This window comes from Sciurus vulgaris, assembly GCF_902686455.1.
Source record: "Sciurus vulgaris genome assembly, chromosome: 17".
Taxonomy (NCBI): Eukaryota; Metazoa; Chordata; class Mammalia; order Rodentia; family Sciuridae; genus Sciurus; species Sciurus vulgaris.
Genome location: NC_136478.1, coordinates 72,415,723 through 72,439,094, shown reverse-complemented (window position 1 = coordinate 72,439,094; position 23,372 = coordinate 72,415,723). Strand labels below are relative to the sequence as shown.

The 23,372-nt window shown below is 50.1% G+C and overlaps 1 protein-coding gene across 6 annotated transcripts in view; it reads right to left on the bottom strand.

Annotated features, from left to right (window-relative positions):
• Nucleotides 1-314: 314 nt before the first annotated feature.
• LOC306648085 (uncharacterized protein) overlaps nt 315-23,372 on the bottom strand; it is a 37,401-nt gene continuing 14,343 nt past the window's right edge. The window contains exons 1-5 of one of the 6 annotated variants that reach the window (XM_079117807.1): nt 21,612-21,687; nt 20,438-21,138; nt 17,517-17,606; nt 5,503-5,630; nt 315-2,067 (exon numbers count right to left, since the gene is read on the bottom strand). In XM_079117807.1, the coding sequence (XP_078973933.1) occupies nt 635-2,047 (1,413 nt within the window). In that variant the 5' untranslated portion in view covers nt 2,048-2,067; nt 5,503-5,630; nt 17,517-17,606; nt 20,438-21,138; nt 21,612-21,687 and the 3' untranslated portion in view covers nt 315-634. Of the gene's footprint in view, nt 2,068-5,366; nt 5,471-5,502; nt 5,631-17,516; nt 17,607-20,437; nt 21,139-21,611; nt 21,688-23,372 lie in introns of those variants that run through there. The other 5 variants (XM_079117813.1, XM_079117815.1, XM_079117814.1 and 2 more) reach the window with 5 other exon arrangements.

The window sequence follows — 23,372 nt, the reverse complement described above, 5'->3', positions numbered from 1 at the left end:
TGGCGTTCGTCTTTGACACCTGAAAGATCACTTTAAATGGCCTAGTCTCCCTTAATCGAAAGTTTTATTGTTAAAAATTCTAACAGACCTAACTTTGGCATTCAAAGCAAGTCCTGTTATTTGCTAACTACAAAAAAAAAAATCCTTCCCCCTCACCACCAACTGGCAAACTCCCACCACAGGTGGTATCTTCCAGAGTCCCACAGACAGGCTGGCCTGGTATGGGAAGGACCAAGCCCTGCCTCCCTCCTGACCCACAGGAAGGCCAGGACCATGGACCCGGGCACACAAGGAAGGGAGAGACGGCCGGCTCACCCTCATCCCACCTGTCCCGTCTAGTCCTGCGGACACAGAGCTCCTGAGAGGTGCCATCTGCCAAGCTCTCATGACACTCCCAGGTGCTGGGCCTGCATTCCATTTCCAGCTGGGCTGAGGGGCCTGACATCGTCCCCAAGGTGCCTGCTTGCTGACCTCCATAAGAGGGCATGCACAAGCTAAAGCCGTCCAAGGACAGCCCACATTCCTGGGCCTCCTGGGGTCAAGTCACGTGCTCCGAAGTCGGCACCGCCCCACTGACCTGCGCAGAGCGGCCCGCCCACCTGGCGTCCATCTGCGGCGCAGGAGGCTCCTGGGCTCAGGTGTGGATTCGCAGGTGCCGCGTTAGGTTCGTGTTGCGGCTGAAGGTCTTCCCACACTCGGCGCAGCGGTAGGGCTTCTCCCCGGTGTGGATGCGCAGGTGCACTGTGAGCGAGGAGTTCTTGATGAAGGACTTCCCACACTGTGCACAGCGGTAGGGCTTCTCGCCCGTGTGGATGCGCTGGTGCTCAATCAGGTACGCGCTCTGGCTGAAGGCCTTGCCACAGTCACTGCACTTGAAGGGACGCTCGCCCGTGTGCACAATCTGGTGCACGACGAGCGAGGAGCGCCCCGTGAAGTGCTTCTTGCAGACGTAGCACTCATAGGGCTTCTCGCCCGTGTGGATGCGCTGGTGCTGCGTGAGCGCCGAGTTCTTGCTGAAGGCCTTGCCGCACTGCGCGCACTCGAAGGGCTTCACCCCGATGTGGAGCCTCTGGTGCTGGATGAGGTAGGAGCTCTGGCTGAAGGCCTTCCCGCACTCGTTGCACACGTATGGCTTCTCGCCAGTGTGGTTCCTCTGGTGCAGGGTGAGCGAGGAGCTCTTGTTGAAGGCCTTGCCACACTCTTTGCACGCATACGGCTTCTCCCCCGTGTGCGTGCGCTGGTGCTCTGTCAGATGCATGTTCTGGCTGAAGGCCTTGCCGCACACGGGGCACATGTATGGCTTCTCCCCCGTGTGCGTGCGCTGGTGCACAATGAGGTGCATGTTCTGGCTGAAGGCCTTGCCGCAGTCCCCGCACGCATAGGGCTTCTCGCCCGTGTGGATGCGCTCGTGCTGCGCGAGGGACGAGGTCTTGCGGAAGGCCTTGCCGCACACAGGGCACGCGTAGGGCTTCTCGCCCGTGTGCGTGCGCTGGTGCACCACGAGGTTCATGCGCTGGCTGAAGGCCTTGCCGCAGTCCCCACACGCGTATGGCTTCTCCCCCGTGTGCACGCGCCGGTGGATGGTGAGAGATGAGCGCTCGACGAAGGGCTTACCGCACACGTCGCAGCGGAAGGGCTTCTCGCCGCTGTGGATCCTTTGGTGCTTTATGAGGGACGAACTCCGACTGAATGCTTTGCCACACTCTTGGCAGCTGTAGGATGCCAGGCGCTTGCCAGGGCCTGAGCTGCTGGGACGTTTCCCAAGCATCCCAAACGCGCAGGCCCCCTTCTTGGGCACCTCCAGCGGTAGGCGGTCCCGGGGGCAGCTCTGGTTGGTAGAAGCTTTCAACCCCGGGCCCTCAGAGGCAAGGCCCTCTGCCAGGCTGCCGCTCTGGACAGTGGGCTGGCACTCCCCACAAGGCCCCGCGCCCCAGCCGCCCTGCACGCGTGCTCTTCCCCGGGCGCGGGTCCTCTCGGGCGCTCCCGAGGCTGCCCCGGCAGGTGCCTTGCCCTTCACAGTGTCGTCCTTAGCATCCGACTCTTTCATTTCAGGTCTAGTGCCCCAGTCTGGAAAAACAAAACAAAACAAAATAACAGAAGCCGTCAGCAATGCTGGGGGTAAGGAGCATCCACAGCGGGACCGCGCAAAGGAGACCCAAGATGCTGGCATGGCAGGGATGCGCCGAAAAAGCACAACGCTCTGATCTGGGCTCCAGCGCACCCGAGCCGGGAAGCGAGGTGTGGATGCGCGTGGCTGGAGGCCAGAGAGGACAAGAGACGTGCTTCCGGGGAGGGAGGGGCGGCTGTGAGCTCCCAAGACACGCAGGAGAGCCGGCTTGGAGGAGCGACTGGCGAGGCTCCCAACGCTGGGCAGGAACGACCGCTGGAGGCCGCCCGTCCCTGCCCTCGTCAGGTGCGCTGGCTGTGTCAGTGAGCCCGGTGCCCACAGGTGAGGCCCGCGGTGACTCTGCTCCTGACCCGACTCCTGTCGCCCCACCCCCGCGAGCCCGACCTGTCACTGGCTTCGCAGGCGAAGCGAGGGGACCTGCAGCTGGCTTCGGGGTGGGTGCTCCGCCCTCGGGTCCTGCCCCGGGGGCGCCCCAACCCCCACTTCCCCACTCTGAGGGTCCCTGTGCTCCTCTCTCGTGGGAGCCTAAGAAGAAAAACGACCCCTGTAGGAGACGCAGTAAGACAGGAGGGGCCTGGGAGGCAGTCCTGCAGCGCTAGGCACCTGGACAGGGGCCGACGCTGCGGAGGCGCAGGAGCAGGTCCGTGTTGGTTGGGAAAACTGGACGGTTCTCCAGGTGGACAGTGGCAAGGTCTGCCCCACGGTGTGAATGACCCTAATGCACTGACCACACTTAGAAATGGCTGAAAGGGTACTTTTATGTACATTTTACCACAGTTTTAAAATATATCCTTAGAGACTTCGTTGTTCCCTTGCTTCTCGCCTCGCCTCTGACCACCCAGACTACGAAAGTGCCACTGGACACACAACCGGCCTGAGTGGGACCAGAGCTCCCCGCAGCCACCACAGACTTCTCACCCAAAGAGCAACCCACAGGTTCCCCTGTGCTCCCACCCCAGTCTCCTCTTCACCACGCACCTCTCCCTGTGAAGTCAGATCGAACCCAACACACTGGCAAAGGAGTCTGGGCCTTCCAGACCTGCCCAGGCCCTCCCCGAGCTGCCTCCCTCCCTCACCTCCCAAAGACCATGCTCAGGGTCCCTTCGTCCTCTCTCTCCTGCTCCCTCCCTCCCTGTGTGTGTACGTGTGGTACTGATTATTTAACCCAGGGGTATTTATCAGATAGCCACATCCCCAGCTCTTTTGATGCTTTATTTTGAGATGGGTTCACTGAGTTGCCCAGGCTGGCTGGAACTCGTGATTCTCCTGCCTCAGCTGCCCAAGCAGCAGGACTACAGATGTGCCCCACCATGCCCAGTTCTTGTCTCTTTTTGTTTGTTTGTTTGTTTTGCAGTATTGGGGATCAAACTCAGGGCCTTGTGCTTGTGAGGCAAGCACTCTACCAACTGAGCTATCTCCCCAGCCCTCTTGTCTCTTTTTATCCCCTGCCCATGCTGTACCCATTGTAAAAGAAAACTTAGAAGAAAGCCTTATGACCTTGGGATGGGCAAAGATTTCTTAGATTTGACACCAAAAATACTATTCATGAAAGAAAACAACTGAGAAACTGGAGTTCATCAAGTTAAAGATGTCTGCTGTTCAATGAATGGCTGGGTACCTGGATGCCCATACGTCAAGGAACAACTTGGACCCCTTTCCTACACCACTCATAAAAATGAACCCCCAGTGGATCCAAAACCTAACGAAGAGCTAAAACAGACCTCAAGAAGATCCAGGAGTCCGCCTCCTGCGAGACGCTCGGTCAGGCCATGGTTTCTTAGATATGCGCCAAAAGCACAAACAACAAAACATAATCTAGACTGCATGGACATCAGAAACTGTATTTCAAAGGGTACCATAAAGAAAGGGAAGAGAACCCCCAGAAGGAGGGGAAATATTTGCACAGCATATCTGCTCAGAGACTTGCATTAGGAATAAAGAATCTCAAAACTCCACCATAACCCAACTAAAATAATTGTGAAGAAAGCATGCCCAAGGCTTAATACTTTACCAAAGATAATACAGAAGAGAAATAATACATGGGAAGACAGTGGACATCAGATAAAGGCCAAGGTGACGAGGCCACATACCTACATGGAGAGTTAAACTGGAAAAGGCCAGGCACAGCTGATGGAAACCGAATGGATCCAAGGACCTGGACATGCATGTTCCCTGGGGCTTGGCGTGTGACAGAATGAACTGAACACAGCCCAATACTCAGCAGGTAACAAATGGTGGGTGCCACACGGTGACATGCAATGAAGGTGGGTGCACAGCAATGAAGAGAAAAGGCTGCAGAGACATGCAGCAACCTGGGAGAACCGTGAAGAACACCGCTGGGTCAGAGAGGCCAGGCGGGAAAGTGCGTCGCAGAATCGAGAATGTGCGAGTGAAACTACGGGACCAGACCCCAGCTGCGACTGCCTCCCACGGGGAAGAACTGGGGGGCGCAGGACCCGCGAGGGCCACGAGGCAAAGGTTGGGTGGTGGACACGCTCTTGTCATGGACCTGGTTTCCCACGTGTCTGAACGACTGCACTGCACATCCCTGTGTGCCCCGATCACAGGTCAGCCGCACCCTAAGCAACCCTCCAAGGAGACGGGCCCTCCTCAGGGCGTGGTGGGGCAGTTCCCACCCCAGTGCGCAGGGCCGGGCGCGTGCGCAGTCTGCAGCGTGGCTGGACGACTAGGTCTTTTCCTTTGGTTTTCTTCCCACTTACGCGAGAGCACCTGAAGGACAGACCCCTAAAAATGGAATTGTTAAAAATGTGGCTTACACTGCTAAACGTCCTCCGAGAGCCTTGCCTCAACGCTGCACTCCTAAAACGGGTCCCTTCCCCAACCCTCGCGCTGCGGGCTCGCATCTCGACTTGGAAGGCTCCACTAGAAAAGTTCCCAAGAACTTTAGGGCTGGGTTGTGGCTCGGTGGCGGAGCACTTGCCTAGCACATGTGAGACCCTGGGTTTTATCCTCAGCACCATATAAAGAACTATAAAGATATTACAAAAAATATTTTTTAAAAAGCTTCAAAGTGTAACCTCGTGTGTTTCTGCATCTGGGAATTGCCTGCTTGCCAGTTTGGTCCAAACACTATCCTTCACTTAGTGTTTTTGTTTTTTATTCCCAGGTGTTCTTTGTATAATCATGACCCTTCAATTATACATTTGAAGGAAATTATCTTCACATCATCTACCAACTTTGTTTTTAGCCTCAAGCTGTGCCAGGACCAGGAACGTACCCCCCGTGCCAGCTTCTCAGCTGCACCTTCCAGCAGCCCTGCCCCACTTCTGGCAGAGCCTTGTCAAATCTGCCACCCTCTTCCTGTTTCTCTGCAGTCCTGAAGTCACACGGTGTTTCTACGCGCCACCCCTTACCCAGCGAGACCAGGTTCCTGTAGTTCTTCCAGCATGACGTCCCTGTGCAGGTCCTTCTGGGCCGGCTCCAGCCACTGCCACTCCTCCTGGGTGAAGTCCACAGTCACGTCCCTGAGAGTCACTGATTCCTGCAAAGCAAACCCACTCCACTCACCGCGAGGCCCTGCTCACAGAGGTGTGGAGGCGTGGCTGGGAACATGGAGAGGATTTGGGGGCATCTGAAGTAGTTCCAACACGGTGCAGGCCACTGAGCTTCCTCGGTGACTGATTTACTGGGTGGGACACTGACAGGGAAATCGAACAAACAGGAGACAGGAGGGACAGTCACAGAACCAGGCGGGAAGGAGCCACGGTGAGCGCACGTGCGTCAGGAGCACCACAGAGGCACTGCCCTGGTGGGTCGGCCGCCCAAGGGCCTTCCAGAGCTGCCCCAGACCAGGCGCCAGGCGAGGGCTGCGACAGTGGGGCTCCGGACCGGCTCCTCCGGACCGGCAGGTCAGCCAGGGCATCTGAAGCACGCGCTGCAGGTCTGAAGAGAGCTCTCGAGGCGCCTCCTGAGGGCAGCATGAGGGTGACGCTGAGCTCATCTGGGAGAGCTGGAGCGGTTCCGCAAGAGGGCCTTGGGGCAAGACCTGGGCCCTAGCAGGCAGGTCAGGCAGCTGGCATGGGGGCAGTCCTGGGGCAGAGGCGTGGGCCATGCAGACAACACCACGGCAGGGCGGAAGTGTCACAGAGCAGTGGCCCTCACCTCCTCCACAGCGGCTGGTGCCAGGCCCTGCTCTGGGCAGTGTCATGGGTTAGATCGAGTGCTGTGCCCCAGACGTTTGCAAGTGCGCATCCTGACCCCCTGAGAAGCAGGGCTGCTGGGCTGTGCTCAGCACAGTGAGGTCGTCCTGCAATGGCAGCCCTCAGCCACGACGGGCGGCCTCCTAAGAGGGTGAGAATGCAGGCATGCAGAGCACAGCCAGGACGGCAGCCGTGTGCCACTCACACACCACCCCAGCCGCAGACATCTTGCCCAGGCAACAGCCTCCAGGGTGAGAGGACAACTCCTGATAGCCCAGTGCAGCCACCGAGAGACTGACACCACATACTGGATCAGAGCAGACCCACAGGACACCACAGTGGCCTGTCACCACACCATGCCCTTTCCTAACTGCCATCCTCCCTGCCCCGAGCAGCTCTCGCCTTCCAGCTGACCAGGGAGGCTGGAAGGAGTGGTAGGAGAGCCGGCACAGGGGGCAGGTTCCCCTGCCATGGTTTAGGTGTGAGATGGCCCCCACCAGCTCGCGTGTGAGACCAGGCAGCAGTGGGGAGGTGAGACACTGGGCTATGGCTTTTTTTCCCCTCATCAGTGCACTGACCCCAGATGTTCTCCTCACAATATATACTTCCACCCTGATGTTCTCCCTCACCTCAGGCCCCAATGGAACAGAGCTGGCATCTAAGACTCTGAAATCGTTGAGCCCCCAAATAAACTCTTCCTCCTCTAATTGTCCTTTCAGATCTTTTGTCATGCAACAAAAAGCTGAGTAAAACAGTCGTCTCATCTGTCACACACCAACAAGTGGACACCAGGCATGGAGACCAGGGCTGGCTCCAGGCCCAGACCCCAACCTTAGAGGCCACTGCCTCTCAGGACCCAGCACGAGGGCGGGTGGGGAACCCTGGGATTTTCCCCACTTGCTCTTCCTGCATCTGCTCTGCTCCTGGTCAACCCTGCGCCTCTGCATCTGCTCTCCTCTGCCTGGAATGCCCATCCCAACCTCAGTCCTCGCGAGGCTGGCCCCTCCTGGTCACTCCTAGGTGGCCTCCGCAGGGGAGTGGCAGGCCTGATTCAGGAGCTAAGGGAACACCTGGCACTTGTGCACCTGTGTTCACACACACTGCTCGCGCAGCCCGGAGGTGGAAGCATCCCAGGGAGCAAAGCCAGATCCATCCCACTGGAACACAAGGTGGTCTTAGGGAGTTCTGAGCCTGCCACAGCACGGTGGACCTCGAGGTACCCCATCAGGCCTTGAGGTACCCCAGCCAGAACACATCCTGGCTGCGTTCTGCATGCCAAGGCACAACGCTGCAGGATCCCACTGGTGAGCACTGGGGGTAGCCAAACGGGGGCAGGGGGTCAGTGTTAGTTCTGGAGTTTCAGTTTTGAAGTCAGTGTCATTCAAAACAAGCGTGGAGATGGGCCGAGTGGAGGTTCCACTGAGTGTGGGCAAAACGTGGTGCCCGCTGTGGAGCATCATGCAGCGGCAGACAATTGGCCTCTGGTGGTCCAAACGGACACACCCTTGTCAATGCTTTGCTAAATGAAAAATGTGGTCACAAAAGAGCTCCTCCTACGTGATTTCATTGATCTGAAACACAAATCTACTGAGACAGGTGTACATCAGTGGTTGCCAAGGGCTGCAGGTTTATGGGGCAAAACAGGAGCGAGAGCTAATGAGTGCATGGTCTTGGGGAGGCAGTAAATGATCTAAAATTCATGGTGGTGATGGTGCACAACTCTGACTTCACCAAACCCACCAAAGGATGCACTTTGTGGCAGCTGAGGGCACCCTAGAAATGCCAGCAAGTTACCAGGTGAAGACGCAGCCAGCCAGGCTCACGAGTGACTCCACACCCACATTCCTACAGCACAGCGCACTGACGCAGGAGCCAGGACCCGCCGAGTGCTCGGGTGACAAGCAGCCGGCAGGAGAAGATGCAGCTGCTGCAGCCTGCGAGCGGGAGACCCTGCACAGGCTGAGCGCCCAGGAGCCCTGCAGCACAGACAGACTCAATCTCTGACTCAAAATGCTTTGCAACCAGAAATACAGTGGAACAAACAAATCAAGCATGTGAGAAAAAGCAAGCCACGGAAGAACAGCTGTCACAAATGTCTATGCTATGGCTCGACGCTTCTCACCACCTGCAGGAATACTAAGGTTCCCGCAGACCAGCAAGGCACAAGGTGAATCACACACCTGTCTACGAAAGGGCTAAATAGATAGTTTTTAAATTTTAAAATACAAAATATATAAAAGTTAAAGTTAAAAAATTAAAAGTAAACAAGTAAATAAAAGAAAAGGCTAATAAACATTTTCTAAGAATTAAGCCTCAGTAATCATACAAACACTGCCAGTTGGGAAAGAGGTCATGGTGCTGCCATTTGTCAGCTATCATGCTCAAGATGTATCCCTGTCTCTTACATCCATTTATCCACTTGTCCACGAATCTTGTATATTCAGAGTGCAGTCCAAAACTGACAGTGGCTGGCCGGCTGGACCCTCTGGTCCTTGTCAGTGGGGACTCGCCCTGACTCCACACACCTGGACAGGAACATGGAGACTTCTGCATAAATGCTCCTTCTCAGGAGACGCTCCTGAAGACATCACCTGAGACACAGGGAAGAGAGACACCTGCCCACGTCCCTCCAGATACTGTGTATAAGCAGAAACACCTGGCGGGACCAGCACATGTCCAACAAGAAGGGAGCCATTAAGTAAATCAGGGCACAACCACAGGACAAGCCTGTGCAGTCACCACGGCAGATGTCAGAAAGCAGTTTTACACCATATACAGAAACCCCAGGGTGAGTCTTTGATTAAAAGCAAAACACAAAGACGACCTAGCCAGGTTACTATTATTTCTGCAAAAAACATGCATGCAAAAGAGGGGGAGGACAGACAGATGCTGAAACTCTCCAGAGGTAATTGCCTTGGGGGAGAAGTTCACAGGTGAATTTCATTCTCTTAGCCATTTTCCTGTGGATTTTGTCTATTGCCTTTAATATGACTCAGCAATTTCTCTTGCAATCTACTGAATATACATGCACTTAGGAAGAAGCAGAGAATCCCCGATGGCAGAGGGAGGGCAGCCCTATCCAGCCACTCCGCTCTGAGCTCAGGGTCCTGGCAGGAGTACTCCTCAGCGGGGTAGCTAAGGAGGGAATTCACTGAAATACTAGCATCGATAGTCTTCTTAGGCTCAGAACAAACAAGAAAGAGTGCTCGTTGGAGCCAACTGGCTGCTGCAAGAGGGGTGAACTCCAAAAAGCAGCCGAACGCAGCTGAGGCGAGGCTGAGGTGACGGGTGTGTTGAGAAGTGAGCTGTTTTTCGACTGGTCGGCAGCAGCTGCCATGGCAGCAGGTCACAGCCACACTGCTACGCAGGCCAGCCAGCACCTGCCATGTGGCCTAGGGTGTGCCTTGCAGGATGTGCCTCGCAGGATGTGCACAGGAACGTGGCAAGGGACCCAAGTCAGAGAGACCAAGGGCAGCTCCCGAGAGCAGCTGAAGCAGGCCAGGAACCTGAGGGGCGGATTGAGGGGCTGAACCTGGAAGGCTGCGTCTGTGGCAGCAGAGTGTGTGCGCACTGGCTTCCGCTGCCAGCGTGGACTCCTGTGCTCCTGAGAGCAGACTCTGGGCAGAAAAGGCTGGACTGCCAGGCCGCCAGGCTCGTGTTGATCTGATCGCTCCAGAGCAGTCGTCACCCCACCAGCCGCTGAGGACTGAGGAGGCCTGAGGCCACACCGCCAGGACTCCAATCCAGAGAGCTCTGCAGTGGCCCACTCTGGGCGCACCCTCTGGTCCGTGCGGACAGGACTTCCCACCCCACCCTACCTGTGCTGGGAGAGCCATTTCAACCAGCTTCAGCTCCGGCCCCTCCAGCAGCAGCCGAGGGAGCAGCACCAGGAGGAGGCGGCTGACAAGCCCCAGCCTGGCACGCATCACTCAGACATGCCAGGAAGAAACGAGCAAGGGCAGCGAGCAGTGACGTCCATCCTTGCTGACTGTTCTGACCGCCCTTAGTGAAGAATGATTCTTTTTTGCATTTGTTTTTTTTTTTTTTTGATGTGCTTGCTGATTGGTTCATATATACAGATAAATATGTGTTTCCTTTAAAAAAAAATTTAGTTGTCAATGGACCTATTTATTTATTAATTTATTTTACATGCAGTGCTGAGGATGAACCCAGGGCCCTCACATGCACTAGGCAGGCACTCCACCGCTGAGCCCCAGCCCCCCACGCCCCAGCCCCTTGTTTTTATTTATAGCTTTTATGATAGTTATTTTTCCTTGCACATCTTTTGAGGGGTAAGGGGTCTTTGGTTTATTTTTGTGGTGTGTTTGTTCTCTTTCTGCCTTTCTTCTCCTGCTAACAGCCAGGTCCTCAGTTGTGATCCCCCTTTACTTTGCTTCTCCTATTTTCCCCTCCGTCCATAGAAACCACCCCCTGCGATCTCTCTTCTGCATTCTCTGTTTGCATTTTGACCATTTCTTTCTTTTACCTTCTTATCACATCTCTCTTCTTGAACTCTCCTTCACTGTCCTTCAGAACTACCGTCCATGCTGCTGGACCACTGCGCAGTGGAGGGCGTCGGTCTGGCCTGCGTTTCCTTCACTGGCAAGATCGAGTTCACACTCACTCACTGTCATTGCTGTGGCAACTGCTGACCCCTTCCTGTTTTTGAGCTAATTAGGTGTTGTGGAGGCACGTTGGCACCTGGTGTTTATTTTGATGCTGTGTATTGTTTGCATTGTTATTACTATTGTGTGATAATTCCTTTTCTATGAGGGGCGGAAATCTACAGAGACACAATAAGTTCAGGAGAGACAATGCTGCTGAACTAAATTCAGCCAAAACACAGCACACCTGGCTCCACACAGTGATCGTGCACAAACTTCAGCAATACTTAAAGAATAGAAGAGGAAAAAAGACATACCTTAGCAAACAGGTCCCAAGTAGAAATGGCTAGGTGGGGGGCACTCAGGTCCCACCTATGAACATCCACTACTACTGAAAAAAACAGAATTAACACAAGGCTGTGGATACCAGGGGTCTCAATCCAGATCACTCTAGGACACTTTGGCAAGCAAAGACTGTGTCCTCAAAAGGCCCACACATAAGAGTGCAAGAGAAATCCCGTCCATGAAATCCAGCACAGGAATACAGGAAATGAGGTAACACGGCACCTCCTAAATCATCACTCAACAGCAACTGACACCAAGGTGTTGACATGGATGAAGTATCAGATAAAGAAGTTGAAAGAATCATTATAAAAATGATCAATGAATTCCAAGAGAACACAGAAAAATGCTGAATGAATTAAGGCAGTACAGGCTACAAAGGAGAAATTCAATAAGGATATAGAAATACTAAAAAAGAACAAAACAGAAATCTTGGAAATGAAAGACAACATAAATAAATTGTTCAACTGAAAGTCTCTATAATAGACTAGAACATAATCTCAGCTGGAAGACAAAGTGGCTAGCCTTGAACAATCAGACAGTAATGAAAGTAAAAAAAGGGGCTGGGGATACAGCTCAGTTGGTAGAGTGCTTGCCTTGCAAGCACAAGACCCTGGGTTCAATCCCCAGCACCAGAAAAAAAAAAAAAAAAAAACAACAAGTGTTTTGCTGGGGCTGTGGCCCAGTGGCAGAGCGCTTGCCTAGCACATGTGAGGCCCTGGGTTTGATCCTCAGCACTGCATAAAAATAAATTTCTTTAAAAAAAAAAAAAGAAAGAAAGTAAAAAACAGAAATAACCATGATCAGAATATACAAGAACTCTGGGACATTAAGAGACTAAATTTAAGAATTGCTGGAATTGGAGAAGGGTATGAGATGCAGGCTAATGGAGTGGATAACTTTTTCAGGGAAATAATAACAGTAAATACCAAACCTTGAGAATAAGATGACATCCAGATACAGAATGCATTCAGAAGCACAAGATCAAAAAAGAATCTCTTCATGATGCTTTATGGTTAAAATGCCTACCATGTAGAACAAAAGCCTCGAGAGAAAAACATCAGATCCCATTAGGAGTCAAGCCAATTAGAATCATTTCTGATTTCTCAGCATAATACCTAAAGGCTGGGAGGGCTTGAAATGTTGTATTCCAAGTCCTGAAACAAAATAACTATCAACCCAGATTGCTGTATCCAACAAAGCTATCCTTCAAAATTGAAGTAGAAATTAAAACCTTACAAGGTAAGCAGACTAAAAGAATTCATGACTACTAATCCAGCAGCAGAGAACTTAAAGAAATACCTCACACAGAAGAAATAAAAACAAAGCCCAGAGCTCACAAAGGAACGTGTCTCATTTGAAGAGTAGCTAAGCAAATGAGAAATGGGACCAAATGAAACACTGGAAATAAAACAAAATAGCAACAATTAGTTAAAAAAAAAAACTATAATAATATTAAGTGTAAATGGTCTCAACTATCCAAAGAAAAGACACAGGCTGGAAGAATGGATCAAAAAACAAGACCCAACTATATGTTGATTGCAAGAGATGCACCTTACAAGCAGAAAGTCACAGGCTGAAAGTGGAAGGATGGAAGTTGATATACCAGGCAAAAGAAGCCCCCAAATAAAGCAGGAGTTGCTACTCTCATATCTCACAACGCAGATTTCATACCACAGTCACCTGATAATGGTAAATGGAACAATACAACTAGAAGATATAATGATAGTAAATATTTATACCCCAAACTCTGGTGCACCTAATTATATAAAATAGACAATATTCAAACTAAAGACTCAGACCCTAATGCAATAATACAGGGTGATTTCAACACACCTCTCTCACCAACAGATAGGTCATCCAGACCTATCTAAACTCAGTTTAGACTCACTGGAACTGAAAAATATTATAAATCAAATAGCACTAACAAATATCTACAGAGTATTTCATCCAACAAGAGCTAAATATACTTTCTTCTCAGGAGCTCATGGAACCTTCTCCAAAATAAACCATATTTTAGTCCACAAAGCAACTTTTAGCAAATACACACAAACTGATAAAATTCCTTGCATCTTATCAGATCATAATGGAATGAAATTATAAATCAACAACAAAACCCCACAGAAACTATATAAACACATGGAGATTGAACAATACTCTTTTGAATGATGAACAGGTGATAGAAGAAATCACAGGAGAAATTTTAAGATTCTTAGAATCAAATGAGAATAGTGATACAACATTCCAGAATCTTGGTGACACTATGAAGGCAGCTCTAAGGGCAAAGTTTATAGCTACGAGTGCCTACATAAGAAAATCAGAAAGATCCGAAATAAACAATCTAGTGATACATCTCAAGGCCCTTGGAAAAAAAGGAAAAAAAAGCAATTCCAAAACCAGTAGAAGGAAGAAAATAATTAAGATCAGAGCTGAAATCAATGAAATTGAGAATTAAAAAAAATACCAAGGATCAATGAAACAAAAAGTTGAGTCTTTGAAAAGATAAAATTGAGAAGCCCTCAGTCACACTACACAAGGAAAAGAAAGAAGACCCCAAACTATTAAAATTAGAGATGTAAAAGGAGAAATCACCACAGACATCATAGAAATCCTGACAATCATTAAAAACTATTTTGAAAGCTTATATTTCAGTAAATTGGAAAACCTAGAAAAAATGGATATACTTCTAGACACATATGAACTGCCAAAATTGAATCAAGAGGATGTAGAAACTGCAGACAGATAAATAGCAAGCAATGAGATAGAAGCAGTAATAAAAATTCTTCCAACAAAGAAAAATCCAGTAGCATATGGATTCTCAGCTGAATTCTATTAGACCTTTAAAGGAGAAATAATGCCAATGCACCTCAAATTATTCCATGAAATAGAAAGAGATGGAACACTAAGAATTCATTCTATGAAGCCAGTATCACACTCACAGCAAACCAGATAAGGACACATCAAGGAAAGAAAACTACAGACCAGAATCCCTGATGACCTTAGATACAAAAATCCTTAATATTGACAAGTTGTATTCAATAACACATTAAGAAGATTGTACATCACGACCAAGATGTTTACTTTCTCTTCCCAGGGATGCAAGGGTGGTTTAACAAGCAAATTGATAAATGTAATTCATCACATAAATAGAAGGAAAAAAATCACTTAGTCATCTCAATAGATGCAGTGAAAGCCTCTGACAAAATTCAGCACTCATTCATGATAAAAGCACCAAAAAAACTAGGCATTAAAAGAACCTATCACAACATCATAGAGGCCAACATCATAATGAATGGGCAAAAACTGATGTGTTCCCTTCAGAATCTGTAACAAGACAAGATGTCTTCTCTCACCACTCTACTCAACATAGTGTTAGAAATTCTAGCCAGAACAATTAGACCAAAGAAGGAAATAAAATGGATAAAAACAGGGAAGGAATAAGTCAAACTATCACTGTTTGCAGACAATATGATCCTATACTCAGCAGATCTAAAATGTTCTACAAGAAGACACTGGAACTAATAAACAAATTCAGCAAAGTAGAAGGTTGCAAAATCAACAGACAAAGATCAATAGAATCACCAATAAGAATACACCAATAATGAATCAACTGAGAAAGAAATCAGGAAAACAATTCCATTCACAATTGCCTCAAAAAAAAATTACCTAGGAATGAATCTAACCAAGGAGATGAAAAACCTCTACAATGAAAATTATAAAATTATTATGGAAGAAAGAAATTGAAGAGGACCTCAGAAGATGGAAAGACCTCCCATGTTCATGGATAGGCAAGATTAATATTGTTAAAATGGCCATACTACCAAAAGCAACCTACAGATTCAATGCAATCTCCATCAAAATATCAATGATATTCTTCAGAGAACTAGAAAAATTCATTTGGAAGAATAAAGACCCAGAATAAAGCAATTCTAAACAAAAAAACCAACAACAAAAAAAGCAGCAATGCTGGCAATATCACAACAGAGTTACAGTAACAGAGTTACTGTATCGCACTGGCATAAAAACATACATATATACCAATGGAGCAGAACAGAAGACAGAGAGATAAACCCATATAGACATGGTCATCTTATCCTCGATAAAGATGCCAAAAACATACACTGGAGAAAAGACAGACTTTTTAACAAATGATGCTGGGAAAACTGTTTATCCATAGGTAGAAGAATGAGACTATATCCTTCTCTCACAGCCTGCACAAAAATCAACTCAAAATGGATCAAAGAACTAGGAATGAGACCAGAAACCATGAAATTTTTGGAAAAAAAATAAGGTCAACCCTCCAACATACAAGTACCGGCAACAGCTTTCTCAGTAGGACTCCTAAAGCTCAGGATATAATGCCAAGGGTTAATAAATGGGATGGCATCAAATTAAAAAGCTTCTGCACAGCAAAGGAAACAATTAAGAATGCAAAGAAAGAACCTACAGAATGGGAGAGAAGCTTTACTAGCTACTCTTCTGATAGAGGGTTAATATCCAGAATATATAAGAACTCAAAAAACTTAACACCAGAAAAAAACCCAATCAATAAGAGGCAAATGAACCAAACACTTCTCAAAAGAAGAAATACAAACGTCCAACAAATATATTTCAAAAGGTCAACATCATTAGCAATTAGGAAAACAAATCAAAAGCACACTGAGATTTCATCTCACTTCAGTTAGAATGAGTCATCAAGAATATAAGCCATAACAGATGCTGGGGAGAATGTGGAGGAAAAGGAACACTTTTACAAATTTAGTAGGGTTATAAATTAGTACAACCAGTTTGGAAGTCAGTATGGATCTCCTCAAAGACTAGGCACAGAAGCACCATGTGACCCAGCTAGGCCGCTTCTCGGTACCCTGAAGTCATCATGCCAGGAGCAGTACACGCACACCCATGTTTACAGCAGCACTCACAATGACCAAACTGCGGAACCAGACTTGGTGTCCATCGATGGATGAATGGATGAAGAAGATGTGTTATATATACATGATGGAGTTTTACTCAGTCACAAAGAAGAACGAAATCATGTCATTTGCAGGAAAATGGATGAAACTAGATATCATCATGTTAAGCAAAGTAAGTCAAACTCGGAAGGTCAAAGGTCTCATGTTTTCTTTCATATGTGGAAGCTAGAGAGGGAAAAGGAAAAGAAAGGTGGGAGGATCTTATAAAAAATGAAGGGTGATCAGTAAGTAGAGAAAATGAACTAGGGGGACGGGAGGAGGAGGGAAATACTGGGGGAACGATACTGGTCAAATTCCATAGCTACACCGTGTGTGTGTGAACATACGACAACAATCCCACCGCTATGTACGATACAGTGCCCGACAGGAAACATGGAGCAGCTCACCAGTACTGGATGGACAGCAACGCCTTCGGTGCTGCAGCCAAACAAGCAACGTGAGTAGCTTTCAAAGGTCGGGGATCCCCAGGGCACAAGACTGGATTTTAAAAAACCCTCAAGGTTGAAACGGCAGAAACAACATTTCTTCCTCAACTTAAAACGATCCTTCAGGAAGGAAGATCATATATGGGACTCCAACATCCCTGTGCTTATCTTGGGCAGAGGCCTGTGAATGGACTGTGTCACCATGTGAGGCACCCCCTCCCACACAAATGCATCTTAGTTGAGCTTCTCCAGAGACCCTCACCACAATTTTCTTGTTAACAGAATATCAGCAAAGATCTCTGCAGAAGGGTTCAACGTGGTTAGAGTCCTATTTCCTGTTGCTCTGCTCTGTCTTGCAAAAAAACTAAATTCACCTGCAGGTTTGATGGATGTTACTCTGCTTCTGTGGTATAACCTGTAAAATCCCTAACTGTTCTAAGAAATGGGACAAAAAGCACTTTCTGAGACTCAAAGAAAAAAAAATATTTTTATGTAGACTTCTGCAAAAATGTGAACCTCCAAGCCCCCATCCCGCTGGGTATAAAGTCCAAAGAATTTCTAGGCTTGGGGTTCAAAGGAAGTTTTAGGCATGAGCCGCACTCTGAATGGGCCAGCTGCAGCCAATAACCCTGCCTCCTGCTAACTCCTCGGGTGTCCAGCCCCATCTGTCCTACATCAGCTACAGTGCCCACGGTTCTCTAAGTGAGCGCTTACATACCATTTACTTTCATTATGAAATATCTCTGGTCTAAAAGTAAGCTTATGGGAAAAAAATCCAACAAACAGCCTGGAGGGGCCTGTGCAGGCTGAGACCCAATGGGAGGCAAGAGCCCAGAACACCAGGCCCCAGATTCTGAAAGGAGGGCAGGGGTGACATGACTCACCAGTGTCGCATCAGGCAGTAGCTGAGCAGCCATCTCCCCACCGGAGCGCAGTCATCAGGGGAAGAGGCCCGGCCTGAGGTGCTGACAGAGCTGTGCGTGAGGGAGACAGAGGGAGACCTGGTGAGAGGGCAGGCCCAGCCCCTCCGGAGGGCACACAGGATACACACAGGGCAAACATTTATGGGGCTCACTGCATGCAAGGCACTCTACACGTGATCTCACAGGAGCCCTGCCTGCCCAGAAGTGGGCACTACTGCCCACCCACTTCACAGATGGAGACACTGAGGCCAAGAGAGTCGAGCCACTGCCCCAGATCAGAGCCGGGCCTGGAGTGGGGTGGGGTATGTCTGGATCCACATGCTTAACACTAGCCCACTGTCCCCCAAATGCACCTCACATAGCTGCTCCCATGCACACACAGTCTTCTGGGGTTGCAGGACCCCCTGGGCTCCCATACTGACCTTAGCAGACCGTCTCCTTGGGCCAGTGCTAGACCAAGGCCCCTGCAGCTGCCCTGCCCCAGCCCTAGCCCCTTGGGTGCTGCCCAGACCTCATGCTGCCATTATTACTACTGGGATGAGCCACCTTTGCTCCCAAGGGCAGACCTGGCTGTGGCTGCCCAGAGCTCCCAGCGGCAGGTTCACCCGAGGTCCCATCCGTTTGCCATCCCCTGTTCACAGCCACACGTGGCCTCACCTTACGCCAGTCGCAGGGTGCCATGTTGAACTAGTTGATTTAAGAAGAAGAATCAGTGCCTGATCTAAATGTGAAGAAACTGGACAGCTGGCACAAGTCAGGGCAGACACCTGGGGTCCGAGGCAGGACTGGCAGCCTCTGGAGATGGGCGCTCACTGCCTGAGTCACCTCCAAAGGAAACAAGGGTTCCTCCTGCCACTGGCTGAGCCACACCACCTGGACGTGACAGATGTCCTAGATTTCTGAGATACCATCCCAAAGTGATGATCCTCTGCCCCCTGGGGGCTTGTGTTCTGGGGAGGAAGACAGGCGACCCTCTATAGGAAGCCCTGTTGAAGTGATGATGTGTGCTAGGAGAAGACTGGAGTGGGGCATGCTGCAGGGGCTCGGCCGGAGTCGCTTCTGCAAGTAACCTTGGAGCTGAACTTGAGGCCCCAAGCAGGAAGACCTTGTCTCAAAATAAAAAATTAAAAAGGGCTGGGTGTGCCTCAGAGGTAAAGCAGAGAGAGAGAGAGAGAGAGAGAGAGAGAGAGAGAGAGAGAGAGAGAGAGAGAGAGAGAGAGAGAGAAAGGAGCCTGACTGGCAATTAGTGGGACAGGCAGTGCCCCAGAGGGGTTGCAGTCCTGAAAGACAAGCAGGAAGCAGGAAGAAGTCGTGGGGCACCGTGGCACATGTCTGTAATCCCAGCTACCGGGGAGGCTGAGGCAGCAGCATCTCAAGTACCAGCCAATGTGGGCAATTAGAATCTGGAATAAAATAAAGGGCAAGGCAGCCCTGCCTAGCATGTGAAGCCCTGGGCTCCATCCCCTTACTGGGAGCCAGTGGGGAAATGGAAACAAATGAATCCCTGTTAGGAAAGGAACAGGTCCAATAAAGGGAGGGGCCTCTGAACCAGGAGACATGGGTCAGTTCTGGAAAGCAGAACTCAGTCCAGCACCTGTCAACGTGTTCGAGGTTTTACTGGGCGGTGGGCAAGGTTGCTTCTGCCCAGTGTTTCCAGAAGTGGTAGGTGAGGCCAGGATGGTGCCTTGAGGTGGGGAATGGAAATGGGGGGATCTGCTCATCATTTTTTTTCCTTTCTATTCCTCTGAATCGTGTCCCTGGGTACAGCAACCTTAGAGTCCCATTATAAGATTTTTAACAGAATTTCATTTTTAAAGCATATTCCTTCCGGGTTAATGGTCTCTAGCCCTCACCCCGGCACTGAGATCACACTGGCTCCTTTGACTGGACTGTGGCAGTGACCACAGTCGACTTACCCAGTCCGCACAGAGCAGGGTCCCATAACACATGCAGGGCCTGGGAAACGTCTGATTTATTTTAAAATCATGAGAAAAAAGGTCAGTCTAATGCAGCCGGGATTACACTTGTCTGTATATTGATAGAATCACAAAATTCAACTTCAGATTTATTTTTTAATGGGGCAAGCTGCCCATGAACAGAAAGAGCCCCCAGAAGCTTCCCTGGAAGCAAACTGACCAGGAGTGTGGGGGGTGCCAGTGGCACCCAGCTTGGCTTCTGCAAACTCAGTGGCTTCTCGTGCCCCTGCTGAGCTTCCTGGCATTTCCTTCCTTTCTTTCGTGTCCTCTATTTCAAGGGGAGCCTCCCTTAGGGAAAACCCTGTGACCTGTTTCAGCTGAGCACAAAGTGTTAGGATTTCCCACCTATCTGGTGGCTAACTTTAGGGGCCCTGGAACCTGGATGCCTGAGTGTAGCCTTGGGCGATTCGCTTAAAGTCTAAGCCTCAGTTTCCCCATCTGTAAGACAGTTTCAGAAGCACTGGAAAAGTGCCAGGACCAACACCAGCTCAACGCACTCCTGGAGAGATAATTCCTGTGGTGGAAAGGGTGGGGACCGTGAGGACCGTGAGACCCTGGAGCCTGCCCTGTGGGAGTCGGAGAGAAACACCGGCCCCTTGCCCAGCCCTGTCACCTGCAAACGTTTCCTGCCCGCCAGGGACAGTATTAGGGAGGAGGGCAGGAGGTGGACAGAACTGTGGACCAGAAGACTGGGACTCTCTAGGTCCCCAGCTCAGGCACACGCCCCTTGAAAGGGGCACACCCAAGTGCAGCTGCACGCCTGCACCCACCCAGAGAGCACTCACAAACACCCAGAAACACTCAGACGCTGGCGGACACTCCCACTCCCCCCGACACAGAAGGAAAGGCTAGACACAGGTGGACACGCCGCGGGCAGCGCGGAGACACCATGGACAGAGATCATACCAAAGACTCAGACCCAGGGCACCCGCAGAGTCGCCCCCACACACTCCCAGCGAGACGAGGACTCTGATGAAGCCTCTGCGTGTGAAGGGCTTTGGCACACACACAAGGCAGGGCCACCAGTGCCCCAGGCGGACCTGCGCTGAGACGCTGGGAACCACGAACGCGCTGTCTCCACTCCCTGCCCAGCCCTGCTGCACTCGCCCGCACCGTGCACGCCTCTCCAAGCCCGTCCCCTCCGGGGGAAGGATCGCCCGGCGGCGCCGCGCAGAGGGCGGGGTGGGCTGGGCTGGACCGGGCCCGCCCCGCCGCCCGACTCACCCGCGCTGTGCCGGGACAATGACCGCACCGCCTGCCCTCCCGGCCGCGATGCGCCTGCGCGGACAGGGCCGCACCACACCTCCCAGAAGCCCGCGCTCCACGTCCCTCCGCCCTTCCCGCCGAGCCGGGCCGGGGTCCAGGGCGCTTCTCCATCTCCCAGCGGCCTCCGCGGGTTCCGTCCTCCGCGGGGCGCTGGAGGACGCAGAGGCGAGGATGGGGTGGTGGGGAGGGATGTACTGGGGAAGAGTCAGAGGAGAGGACGGGGCAGGGAAGAGGGACCAGTGAGCGGAGGGCAGGCGCAGGAGGAAGGGCGGGAGGCGGAGAAGCTGGAGGACAGAGGCCGATCCCTCTGAAGACACTTTGCAGATGCCGGCGGACTGGACCTAAGGGAGGTTTATTAGTAGAACATTTGTAAGCCACAGGCAGGCAAAGAAGCAGATGAGCCCAGAGAGTGCTGAACAAAATTTCCAGGGGGCCTTTGATTGGGCTGAGCTGGCTGAGACCATAATGCAGTTGTCCACGCTGGAGCCACACCACGCCACACCGCCAAGAGAAATCGGCTTGTACATCTGCTCTTCCAAGAAATCAGGATGGGGGAATGGCCAAATCCCGAAACAGGCCAGTTCTAGCAGTCATGGGGAAGGCCCCTCAGCTTTGGCCTTTACAAAGAAAGTAACTGAAACCTCTGCTCCAGTTTGATCTGCTTTCCCGCCCTTTCCTGCCTGCAAACCCACCTCCTCGTCTCAGCGCACTAGAACCCCCATTCTCAAATAGAAAAGATTAGATCTTTAATCTAATTTTGGTGCAATTTTGCCTTTTTAGATACCAAAAGAGAGTCAGGTACGGTGATGCATACCTATAAACACAGCAACTTGGGAGGCGGAGGCAGGAGGATCTCAAATTCCAGGCCAGCCTCAGCAACTTAGACTGTCTCAAAACAAAACAAAAAAAGAAAAAGAAAGAAAGCTTAGCTCAGTGGTAAAGCACCCCTGGATTTAATTCCCAGTACCAAAAGTAGAAAAGGACCTGAAAAGGAGATTGCAGTGCCAACTGCCTTTCAAAGTCCAGAATGAAGTGACTGACCAGGTCCTGCAGAACCACACAGTAGAGCATGGTCAGTTACTCACCTGAAAAGATAAGCTCTCGCAGCCAACGGAGGCAAGGGGAACTGCACAGAAAAAAACATGTCTCCGAGCCACATTGTATTTCTGAGGCTGGGTTTGCACATAATGCACAATGTCATTTTCATGTAGCTGACTTGCATGGCTACATGTGCATTTACATTTATTTTTCCAGCAGCACATAAATTCTACTGAAGGAATACACCATGATTAATTTATCCAGTACCCTAAATGATGGTTACCTATACTACTGTGTATATATGCCACATGAATCAGTATTCCTCTGAAACCAAAGTGTACAAGCAGAGCTAAACATAATATCAAAAAAAAAAATCTAATGGTAAACTATTAGAAACAACCTAAGTGCCCAACAGTGGAATTCTTATTTCCATGCAGTTACCGTTACTGGGATCATCACTCTTCTATTATTTACAATCAGCCTATTGGAGGGAAAGTACATATACACTTGAATGTGCAGTTCCTTGATTACTAACGATGTGGGGTAGTTTCCCTTAACTAATTATATTTCATCTTCTATCAACTGGCCATCAGCTTTTCATTTTCCTAAGTTGCAGATGTTGCCATTACCAATTTGTACCAGTGCTCTGAATGCCAGGAATTATGATCCTTCATTATATACATGGCAAACATTAGTTTTCCCACCACATAAATTTTGTTCAGCTTAATGTCAGCTTCTGGGTTATGTGTAACGCTTAAGGTTTGACTCAAACCAAGGGTATAGAAATATTATTCTACATCTTTCCTATACTTCACTACATTTAAATATTTAATCTTTTAGGTTTCCATTAGTGTACACAGTACAGGTCAATGTTATTCCAGTGAGCTAAGTGTACCAATACCATTTAGTCAATCCATTTCTCTACACTGCAATGAAAAATCAATCTTTTCCATGTACACAGGAAATCTGAAGGCTGTATGTGCTCTGCATGAGGCTGCTCATCCTGTAACCTGCACCCTGCATCAGGAGTGAAGAGGAGCTTGAGCCAGGAGCAGCGGCACACACCTGTAAACCCAGCAGCCCGGGAGGTGGCAGGAGGATCACAGGTACAAGGCCAGCCTCAGCTGCTTAGGGAGGCCCTAAGCTTAGTGAGACCCTGTCTCAAAATAAAACATTAAAAAAGGACTGGGGATGTGGCTCAGTGGTAGAGCATCCCTGGGTTCAGTCCCAAGTACAAAATAAGTAAGTAAATAAATAAAAAGAAAAAAAAGAATGAAGAGGGAGCTGGAAAGCTCTGCTTTTCTAGTAGTCAGGGGCTCTGCTTAAGAGCTTCCTTCACAGGGACCTCTGGACTGTCGCAGGCAGCATCCAAGAGCTCTGGGCACTCCAGAAACATACCCTACAGGGACAGGTTAACCACTAGAGCACAGAGGACTTCTCTTTGGAGTGATGAAATTCTAAACTATGGTACAGTCACACAACTCTGAACACACTAAGAGCCACAGAGTGCTACTACCAGTGGCGCTTGGGGGCTCCT